At 41.5% G+C, this 11,871-nt stretch overlaps 1 protein-coding gene across 1 annotated transcript; it reads right to left on the reverse strand.

Annotated features, from left to right (window-relative positions):
• Nucleotides 1-3,327: 3,327 nt before the first annotated feature.
• On the reverse strand, nt 3,328-11,479 carry LOC136420728 (uncharacterized). Its single transcript, XM_066407817.1, has 10 exons — nt 11,283-11,479; nt 9,649-9,836; nt 8,567-8,812; nt 7,319-7,454; nt 6,790-6,950; nt 6,079-6,243; nt 5,430-5,592; nt 5,125-5,277; nt 4,452-4,598; nt 3,328-4,317 (listed from the first exon to the last, which is right to left on the reverse strand). The coding sequence occupies exons 1-10, from the start codon at nt 11,338-11,340 to the stop codon at nt 4,313-4,315; spliced, it is 1,422 nt and encodes a 473-aa protein (XP_066263914.1). The 5' UTR covers nt 11,341-11,479; the 3' UTR covers nt 3,328-4,312.
• Between the last annotated feature and the right edge of the window lie 392 nt (nt 11,480-11,871).

Genomic DNA, 11,871 nt, shown 5'->3' on the forward strand with positions numbered 1-11,871 from the left:
GACCCCCGAAACGACATATCATTCACATTCCATAATCAGTAACAATTCAAAGATCATATTTGAAAGTTACACGATTCTTATGTTAGAGGATTTTGATACTGTATCAGTAGCTATGGGCCGTGCTGTATGGCAAGCTGCAATGGGATGAGCAGAGGCCATTATCAGATGGACATCCGTTCTGCCAAACATCTACATGTGTAGGGTGTAACTAGGTCACTGTGTTGTTCATTAGAAAAAGGGATGAGACTCACTTGAAATTCGTTGCTAAATCATCAGATGGCAAAAAAAATATGATAAACATGTATGTTATGATAAATTGGTCGGATTCTGGGTACCACTTTTCCTTGGGGGAGCGCATGTAGCTAGCTGTATTGAAAATCTAGATCTCGGGAATAAATGTAAGTAACCGGGTGAAAGATTTCATCATTGCCTGAGAGTCTTAGACACGGAGCAACGAAAAAAAAGACGTGATGTAGATTGTTATGATAAAATGGTTGGAGTAACCCTGTTAAAACTCACAACAAATGGAGGTTTGTTGCTTCAAGAAGCCCATGCTTTCTCAGTAAATAAAGCACCACAGACAAAGCCTTAGAACTGATGACTCAATGATATAACTGTCTCCAAACAATCATCTTGATGATACAAGACATTGCTTCACGCTTCTGAGCATCAGGGTCAACCTGTTGAAGGTCAACCCCCCTTTCAATACAGGGGAAGGCCATCGAGAGACGTAGGCTTTCTCAGTAAAGAAGTTACCTGGGGCGAGGAGATGATTGGATCGAGATGACACGCAGGGGCCATGCAGGCAGGTGTTTTAATTGGCCATGTCAGATTACGTATTGGCATTTTAGCAGCTAGGTCATTGACGTCAAAGCAAACAACACAGAGCTCACTAATGACATGCCATAGTTTTATGTTAGAGAACGATTTGCTTTAAACACCTCAGGAAAAGACGTAGGACTGTATGTGTGCGAGTATTTTCATACAATTATCTCCATACTATATGCCATTGCTTTACTTAGGACTAATAATTAAATATGCAACTATCTCCAAACGGTCATCTTGGTGATAAGGGACATTGTTTTACGCTTGATATAATCAGGGCCAACTGTCCCTTTTCAAAGCAAGAGAAGGCTGTTATTGCGTTCTGTTCATCGAGAGGCGTTGGCTTTCTCAGCAAAGGAGTTACCTGGGGCGAAGAGATAATTGGACATGTCGACACGCAAGGGCCAGGCAGGTGTTTTAATTGGCCATGGGGAAATTTTGTCCGATTACGTATTGTTCGTTTAACGCGCAGTTTAATGGTCACAACAAGGTTTTTTTTGCAGGTAAGATACATATAGTATCTAGGTCATTGACGTCGAGGGAAACAGCTCAAAGCTTACTAATGACATACCAGAGTTTTCATGCAAGGGAACTGCTTGTTTTTAAGATATGCATCGATTTCTCATTAAAATAATTACATAGGGCCAGGCATGTGTTGAATTGGCCATTACGTATTGTTCATTTAACGTGAACTATATGAAGGCCACAACAAGGTTTTTGTAGGTCAGATATTGCTAGGTCATTGACGTCGAGGCAAGCAGCACAAAGCTTAAGCTTACCAATGACATGCCAGAGGTTTCGTGAACGGTTTGTATTAAACACCTCAGGCAAAGACGTAGGACTGTAGACTCTATGTGCGATTATTTTCATACAATTATCTCCATACTATATGCCATTGCTTTACTTAGGACCAATAGCTCAATATTCAACCATCTCCAAACGGTCACCTTGGTTATAAGGGACAGTGCTTTACGCTTCAGATCATCAGGGTCAACTGCCCCCTTTCAAAGCAAGAGAAGGCTGTTCTAGCGTTCTTTTCATGGAGAGGCGTAGGCTTTCTCAGTAAAGGAGTTACCTGGGGCGAAGAGATAATTGGATCGAGATGACATCTCGACACGCAAGGGCCAGGCAGGTGTTTTAATTGGCCATGTCACATTACGTATTGTTCATTTAACGTGAACTTTCTAAAGGCCACAAGGTTTTTTTGGGTCATTGACATCGCAACTTCAGCAATGTCAGGCAAACAGCACAACGCCTAAGCTTACCAAGGACAAGCCAGAGTTTTCATGTAAGGAAAGGGGTTTGCTTTAAAAACATGCATTGTTTTCTCATTAAAGCAATTACATTGGGAAAAGCGTTGATTTTGTCCATCGATCAACTCAAAAGAATATAAGAATAAGACAAAGATGAACCCCATGGGTCCAACTGATATTCGGATGTTTGTCTGTGTGCCTGTGTGTGTATCTGTCTGCCTGTGTTTCGACCTACTTCAGCCAGCATAGCCCAAGAAGCTTTAGGATTGTAATGATTTCTATGCCTCCTAGCAGCTCTCCTTAGTACTGCATGTGGTAAAACGTCTGGGTCTTATGCTCGCTTATTTATCTATTTGTCTGAACCTTTGTTTATTCATTACAGGCTCAAATAAGTCTTTAGTGAGGAGGTAAGGGTCAGGCAGAACATGCAGATTGTCTTATTGATGGTGAAGTATAAAAGTACCACTTATCGTGCTAAAGGTGATGCAATATTCGAAGCATGAGAGTGCCAGTATTGAAGCAATAGAAGGTAACGTCTCAAGAAGCCTAGGCTTTCTCAGTAAAGGTATGACCTGGAGCGAAGACATTTTCTGCATAGCTGGATTTATGACAAAGGACACTCCTTTGTGTAGGGATGCCACCCGAGGGTCAAGCCAGTGGTCTGATGACACACGGGATATAATTTGTCACACCACTCATTGTCCATCTGACGTATACTTAAAGGGCGCAACCTTTCTTTACGGTTTTCGGAGCCGGAGGTCATTTTTGATTGTACTCTTTTGATTGTAGCGAGGCGATCAATGTACGTTGCTATGTAGACCAAATATAAGACATCACAGACAAATGCTTAGTTACTGTATTGTGAAACCTACATACATAATGCAAATCCTTGACGATGTATGTATTATCCTTTTTTATTCATCTTTTGTACGTTTTTTTTTTTTTTTACTTCTGTGTGCTTGTAGTTGTAGAACACCTTTTGTAAGTCACTGTACTTTATGTGACAGTAAAGAATCCACTGATGTTGGATGGATCATCTAGGTTAGATTTGCGTTAGGATAGGCACATCTGTGTGAAGATAACTTGAGCAAACTGTATATGAAAAAAAATACTTCACATCCTTAAATCAACACATCTATCGTGTAACAGTAAGTTACTTTTCTTGTAGATTGAGTAGGAAAGAAGTGTCTGGCTTCACGCCGTAAATAAATGCCCTTGTAGAAGGATTGATTGGACAAAACTGGGAGTATTATCATTCGCAATGATGTGTTTATTCCGCCATACAAAAACACATGTACACAGTGAGTAAACATCCTTTTCAGAACCTACAAACAAAAGAACAGCTAGAAGAAATACAGGTTTGGTAGGTTGCACAACGAGTCAGTAACCTCTAACCTTTGACATCTTTAATTGCTACTCAAATGATAAGTGTGTGTCTTTACCAATTAGCTCCAGCTCAGTAGTTGATCATTATTGTCAGACTCTAGAATACATAATAGAGATTGTCATAAAAACTACTTTCAAGACATCGAACATAGAATGGATAGAACCAAGATGCTTGATATCATGTAATATTGACACCATAACTACTGTTGATCAAAGTATCATAAACCAAAATAATGTAACATGTGACAGATACTGAACACCAAATCCTAAAATGACCAAATTAATTTTAAAAAGCGTACACTGAATTTGTACAACATTGAGGCCATTCGAACTTGTCATTGTGTTTTTGAAGTCGAAAAAGATGTCCTTTGTCGATATGGAAAATATATCATATACTTGTACATGTATGTCGTTATTGAAGTCTGTCGAAAATGATGCTATTTACTTGTATGTCAATATGGAAGTCCGTCGAAAGGGATATCATATACTTGTATGTTGATATGGAAGTCTCTCAAAAATATACCATATACGTGTATGTTGTTATTGAAGTCTGTCGAAAAGGATGTAATACTTGTATGTCGATATGGAAGTCTGTCGAAAAGGATGTCATATACTGGTATGTCGATATGGAAGTCTGTCGAAAAGGGTCTCATATACTTGTATGTCTATATGGAAGTTTGTCGAAAAATAAACCATATATGCTTGTATGTCGTTATTGAAGTCTGTCAAAAAGAATTGCCATATACATATGTATGTCGATATGAGAGTCTGTCAAAAAGAGGATGTCATGTACTCCTATATGTCGATATGGGCAGAGATGTATTCTTCTTTTTTCTTGTCTCGTCATCTCAGCCTAGGAAGAAAAGCAAAATCATATTCAATACAATGCAGTTTCTCAAGTACAAAGTGTCAAAACATTCTTATGTACAAAGTGTCAAAACATGTTTATGTACAAAGTGAGACAGGGAGGCTTCTATTTTTACTTACCTGGGACACAGCACTTCCTCCCAGCGGGTCCTCCACACATCTCAGTCTGGTACTCGCCGTGACAATAGTTACTGTCCATCTTACACTGACCACCCGCGTTAGAACACTTACTGTCTCCGGCGGACCACGTCCCTTGGTTCGATTCACCTGGTGGTTCAAGATGAAAGATCACCGTCAGTAAGTATAACAGACTATTCAATGTGTGAAGTTTACGACTTGGTTTAAAATGTACTGGACGGTTTACTTACTCTTCTATCTAGCTAATACAAGAAACGTATATGTCCAGTGTTAAGAAGACGAAATATAGCTATCAACTTGAGGATGGCTAGGCGAAGCAAAACAAATCTTCGTTTCATAAACTACATGATGGTTGTATAGAGATGTTTGACATCAGAATGTTGTAGAATAAAAAATTGTATGTATATGGCAACTGTTTATATAACGTCTGACTGTTTCAAAATCTTATCCAGTTGCTTGAGTAATTATTTTTGGCGTAACTGTTTATATACTCCCTAGCCAGCTAACTCCTCTGGCATGTTATCTGTCTATTTTGCCAATTTCTACTATTATTAGCGACACGTGGAGCCTAGCTGTTATAGGCTAATGTATGATAGTGGCAACATTCCTGGATCAAAAATAAGAAGGTATGACAGGCGGAGGAAACAAGACTTACACGAAGAGTCGCACGCAAGGCAGCATTTCCTAAGCGCGTTGCCGCCGCACTTGTTGTCCTCGTACCCTGCGGTACACGTCCTTACGGAGTAGTCCTGGCACTTCCCTCCCTGACTGGTGCACTGGGAGTCTGCAGAGGACGACTGGTCCACGACTGCAAGAACAATTAAACAGCTAAGACGATATACTATGTCGAAGTAATGTCCTTTAAAAGCCATTGTGGCTAATATTCTACATACAGGAGCATGTTCACACTAGACGCACAATGTACTTTCACAATGCCGATTTTGCATCTATGTATCTCACCCTTAGCCTTCTGCTTCAGCTGGGTTGTTGCTAAGCTGCTGAACTTGAGCTTGTAGCGAGTTCCTCCCTCGAACTTGTGACATCGGCATAGGATGGTGGAGAGCTCTTGGTGGAAGCGCCAATCACTCACCACATCGAAGACGTACCAGGCGGCGAAGTCGTCCTGAAATATGAAAAGTCGTCTTAGTTTTATTTTTTCAAAAATCCCAAGTACCCCGTGCATGATGTCGCTGTACAGGATGTAATATACATATATACAAGTGTATCTGTATATGCGTGAAAGCATGTGTGTCTCTCTAGATCTCTGTATATGTATGTATGTGTGTGTGTGTTTGTGTGTGTGTGTTTCTGTGCGTTATGGTGTTTAACTATCTCTTTCAGTATGTCTGTGTGTATGTATTTATTTTTGCGTGTATATGTATGTATGTATGTATGTATGTCTGTGCGCGCATGTGTCTGTGTGTATGTATGTGTATATATATGTTTGCATGTATGTATGTGTGTACGTGTGTGTGTGTACGCGCGCGTGTGTGTGTCACTGTGTGTGTGTGCGTGTGTGTGTGTGTGTGTGTGTGTGTGTGTGTGTGTGTGTGTGTAAGTGTGTGCGCGCGTGTCTCTGTGGCTGTGTAATGAAATCATTACCCCTCACCTGTCTGTTCTCTATCAGATCACAGATGTCAGTGTCTATGAAGCATTGGTACTGCGTCCGGAAGCCGAGGTTGTGGATGTACCTGCACGACAATGACTCCGCCTTGTAGGCAGGGAGCAGTGAACGTGTCATGCACTTGGTGAACTTCGTGACCCACTCTTGGCCCTGAAAACACACATAGGAAACAACACGTTACTGCGGTATCAGGCAGCTTCGTATTACAGTGCATGGTGTTATATAGATATGTGTACATTAGAGGACACCAATTTTGTCATCCATACAAGGTGGTGTAAATAGGTCAATCTTCACTGTAGTTTGCAGTTTGCAGTAGAGATAGAAAAAGAAAATGCTGTCGAGTCAAGCCATTTGGCAATGTTCTGACAAAAAAAGAAGAGGAAGAATAACAAAAAAAAGGGCACTGTATTGAGCAGACAGTAGAGGAACATGAACAAATGTAAGACTGAATTGAAGCAATCTGCCACTCAAAAACCGTGACAATGACTTGTTTAGCACCTGAGATAGTAAAGCCAGAAGTTCTTCTGGAGTACCACAGCAAGGCACAAGGAGGCCCATTATCGAACTGATCCTTGGCGAAGGTTACACGAATGAAAGACTAAGATCGTCCACGGGCAGTGAAGTCAAGTGAAAGCCTTTATTTTTCTTCGAGTGCGAACTAGTTTGTCTTTCTATGTATTTGTTTGTAAGCCTTACAGCAGGGGTAAACACCGGTGCCTTCTTCTTGAGCTTCTCGCACAACGGTTGACCCTCCCTCTGTACGAATTTGGTCCGGCCGCAGGGCCAGCGCCTCTCCAGACAGTCGTAGAAGGCACAGTCTCCCTGTAGAGCTTTGCTCTCACAGTCAGCCTGGATTCCTAGAAATCATCATCGATTCGTAAGAATATAAAACACAATGACTGAACAATGTCATATAACGTCAGAAATCAAACAAGTCTCACTGCAGAGCTTTGCTCTCACAGTCAGCTTGGATTCCTAAAACGTATCATAGAGTTCGTAAGAATATAGTACACGATGACTGGCCAATGTCAAATAACGTCAACAATTCACTTTTAAACTAAATAAAAAAGAGATTTCCTGTGTTTTATACTATTACTAGCTAGTTTTTTTCTCTCTATCGTGCACAAGAAATTGTTTGTGAAACTGAACTCCCCTTGCTACTGTTTTCGGATGGGCTTGCACCCTGAAGGAAAGCTTTACAACAAAGTTTGAAGAAAAGGAATACCTTCATCTGGTGTTTTCTGCCAATGGGTGGTTGAGAGGTCCAACACCTTCGTGTAGACATCTTTGGTGGCACCAACAACCTGATGGAGCTCCGCCAGGTCGTAGGAACACATGCAATGCTGTGCTGTCACCAGGAGCTAAGAAAACACAGAAAGTGTGTTGTAGAAACTTAACCAGCTAAAACTTCAAGAGCAAGTACTCAGTAAAAACGGAAACGTGCGAACGCGCCCGAAATTAAAGGCCGAACGCGTTCCGAGGAGTTCCTTCTAACTGGTAAGAAATCGCGGTATATAACATGAGGCACAGGAATGTACACGTCCTTCCACTCAGACGGACTAACAGACATAAGAACTCGTTTGTCATGAGAGCCGTTAAAGATCTTCAAAAACCAGGATTAATGCCGTGTACCATGTCAGAGGTAGTGCTGCGTACCGGTGCTGTGTACCGGTACTGTACCGTAAAAATCGATTAGGTACAGGTCCAAAATACCGTATCATGAAGTACCTGTACTGTACCGATATAAATCTACACCATGTCTATGATTATTTTGTGACTGATCTCCTAACCTCCTAACCTCATGCAATTGCAACACCAAACATGGCCAAAGTGACAACATTAGAACAGCGTTACTAATATGCGACAGATCCTTCAGGAGGGCTGGGAGTTTTAATAGCAAGGCCAATGCAGTTTGGCGGTAGGAACCTAGATATATTCTTTGAAAAAAGATGCTGACAAGTTGTAAGCAGCTTATCAATGTTTCTTGTATCTAATTTGGGGCCGAAGCTGAGGATGTGACATTCCGTGCGCGGCCATTTTGTTTGTACATGTAATAAAATGTCACGTATTCTACCCGTGCGTCGCACGTCAGTGTGACTGCAACAAGGGAAAATTGGCAAAAAATTTGCCGGAATAATTTATCGACGTTCTCACCTTTCCGTTTTTACCAAGGAAAATAGACTTGATCGTACATGGTGTAGAGTAAGATAAAACAATGACAAGAGCAAAAATCACAACGCTTAAGCTTTGCTATCCTGGTTTGCTCCGAATGCACATTTCCAGTACTTTATGAATCAATGAATGAAGACCTTTATTGTACACATATACCCACTCGGTTAAGGACAGTTCACAACCAAAAAACATTATACAGGTACACCTATACATTGTCAAATTACTACAAGTCTTATAAACTACATGGATTCGACTTCTCCTCGCTTCTTCGTAATGGTTAAAAGTTTATGACTCCACTCACCTGTTCCAAGAATGTGGAACTGTCCTCTCCTTGAGTGCCGCTTGCTCCCCACACATTCTGTAGAGCTTCTCTGTTCGTCCGAATGACCTTGCAAATTCCGCCGCCCCCCTTTGCCTGTGCGAAGCAGACCGGGTACGTGTCCATGCCGAAAGTCTTCAGTAATGGACAGGTGTACGATTTGGACTTGTAGATGGGGATGAGGGCTTTCGTGAGACACTTCTTAACGTCGTCTATCCATGCTTTTCCCTGGGAAAGAAAAAACACGTTATGGTGAGTCCTTGAAAAACATGGCATACGGTCAGACACAAATAAAAATCAGGTCACGAGATACTTGTTGTATAATATAGGGTCTATACACATAGGGCCTAAATAATTGTACAGTTACAGTCTAGAAACTATACCTAAAGAATCTGGGTGGAGTTTTTAAAAACGATACCGGTTTTGGACCTGTACCTATCCCTTATAGTATCAAGTTTGCTAATTATCTATATCTGTAGCCGACAGTCCTTTTCACGAGGGTAGATTATCGTTTTTGTATTTACACATTTCGATCTCAAAACAAGATCTACAATTCTTTTCTAATTTTCAAAATTGCCATATTTGAGACGAACTTTGCCTACCAAAACTCTTTAAAAAATTGTATCGGCTAGTTCTGGCATTTTAGTTTGTTCAGGTACAGGTACGCCACACGTTCCAGGTCCGAACCTGCACCATTTTTTTACAGATGTATCTAGATACAGGTACACAGTCCTATGCCCAGATATGCAAAGCTGTATTGTCTTGCAATCTTATTTTTATCTATCTAGCTCATACTGGACTAGCCTCCGTTGCAGGCTCTGAACCGGCCTTTTTAGGGGCTAAATAATACACTTTTCGCAGCCAGCCCGTAACCATCAGCCACCCCCGTAACCATTTTGCCGGTAAAATGGTTACGGGGAATAGTTATGGGGGTGGCTGATGGTTACGGGCTGGCTGCAAAAAGTGTATCATTTTGCCCCCAAAAAGGCCGGTTCAGAGCCTGCAATGGAGGCTAATGCTCGACAACGCTAAACACATGGATTAAGTTTCATGCTAGTGCTTACATCAGCATCGAACTCCTCGTAGTGTGTCACGATCTTGCTACAGAAGCGATATCCGTAGCCGACAGGGAACCCGACCACTTTACAGTCGAACTTCTTTTCTAGGCATGGGATTCCGTAGAAGGCGCAGTCTCCGGTCCTTCCGTACCGCACACACGTCTGTGTCTCAGTCTCCCAGAAGTTTCCTTCTTCTATAATAAACAACAATGACAAGGAATCAGTTTGGATCCAATCCACAGCAATTTGGGTTTAGGGCCCTGTCATCACTGAGCAAGCGGGCATACTTTTTGCCTTCTTCTGTAAAAAAAGACTGAACCAGTTTGGATCCAATCCAAAGATATTTGGGATTACATACTCAGTACATACATATCGGCATTTCTAACATATTGATCACATGCATGTACAAATATAGGGACGGAGAGGAAAGCGACACACTCAAGTTAAGAACTTGTAAAAGCGCCACCACTGAGCAAGCGGGCATACTTTTTTTCCATTCTTCTATAAAAAAGACGGAACCAGTTTGGATCCGATCCATAGATATTTGGGTTTGAATAGTCAGTACATACATACATATCGATTTTTTTTCTGTTGATCACATACATGTACAAATATAGGAACGGAGAAGAAAGTGACACTCTCAAGTTAAGAACTTCTACAAGCGCCGCCACTGAGCAAGTTTAAACAATCACAGTGGGCATAGTTTTGACAGATAACTAGTGTAAACCACAGAGTAGGTGGTGTTTTTAAGCAGTCAGCGAGAAAAGTTGCGTCTGTAACGTGTCCTATATATGTGCCAAAGCAGGCTTGGCTTTACATTTCATTCTTACGTCTGGAAATCGTCGTTTGCAAAAACTGCCACTCAAAATCCGTCTTTCAGCGGGGTTCAAAATCCAAAGATTTCGAAGGTGTAGAACCAGGGGACTCTTTTTTCGTGCGCCTCCAACAATAAACAGAGATCCCAGCATTCACCAAGTAAAAACGTCATTGCAAACATACTGCCGCTACCATTCGAATTGGCAGAGCATAAAATGATACTTGTGTTAGGCCAAAGAACATGTCGTTCGGTTAAGACTCGTCCTGTTGTCGTGTTTTGGTAACATTCAGTACTTTTGCTAACCAGTCACTGTGTGAAAATAGGTCAAACTAGAAATGTATCTGGCTTCAGACAACTCATGCTGCCATCATCATACAAGTGGGAAAAACAAAGCTACAGCAGTGATTTTTTCCAGGCCGCCGTGACATTGTTTAACTTGAACGAAATCTTAAGAGATTTTTTTCTGAATATCGGGTTTTGGAAGTTATCTTAGAAAAATAGGCATTTGACATGGAATATGTGACACGGTAACGTCGGACAAAACAAGTATCCTACTGTTGCCCTCACTATAGTATAGGGTGCTACAATTTTGAATGAAGAGCTGAAGACCTTTATTGTACACATCTAGCCTCTGGGTTAAGTGCAGGTCACAGCAAAAGAATAGTTTACATAATATGCATTTTCAAGTTACTATAAGAATTATAAACTACGTGCATGTGACTTTTCCTCGCTTCTTTGTAATGGTAACATGTAAGAGCAGCTGATATGCTTCATAATCAAAGGTTTATCTTAAGTCATTAGAAATAAAGTGTAACTTTCTTACGTGCTTCAGCGGTTCCAAGGACCAGCGCCAGGAGCACAAATCCGGCGTAAAGCAGCATCTTGGACGCTGCCAAAAAACGACGTCTTGACTCTTCCAACTGGACAGCTGGGTTCCTTCGCGTCCGCGGCGCAGTTATGAAACACAATGTAGATAGCCTGGAGCTAACGACTCGCCTGAATAGGTTTCTGGTTGGCCTGTGCACGTAGGCAGGCAGGCAGGTTTTTCAACCTGCTGTGACGTCATCTGTTCTGCATTTATCTTACCTTTCGGTAGATGTCATTGTTGACGGATGGGAATAAATGCAAGTGATAAGCTCTCATAAAACAATCGCCAGGAATATATTGCTAGCTACGTTAGCGCTGGTCAGCAGGCGGCCAATGAGATACTCCCCTCTAGTTGTTGGAGGGAAAGTTACTGACCAATCATGTCGCCTCCTACGATCAGGAGGCAACGTGATTGGTTGGAAAGCTCTTGAACCAACATAGGCTCCATGATCCAATGACGGTTTGAGAGACACCTGAAGAACTCACCAGCCCCCAAAACGTACTTGCAATGAAACACGCTGGGTTGGCCAAGTTTAACTGCTGTA

The sequence above is a fragment of the Branchiostoma lanceolatum genome, chromosome 15 (assembly GCF_035083965.1).
Source record: "Branchiostoma lanceolatum isolate klBraLanc5 chromosome 15, klBraLanc5.hap2, whole genome shotgun sequence".
In the NCBI taxonomy this organism is placed as follows: Eukaryota; Metazoa; Chordata; class Leptocardii; order Amphioxiformes; family Branchiostomatidae; genus Branchiostoma; species Branchiostoma lanceolatum.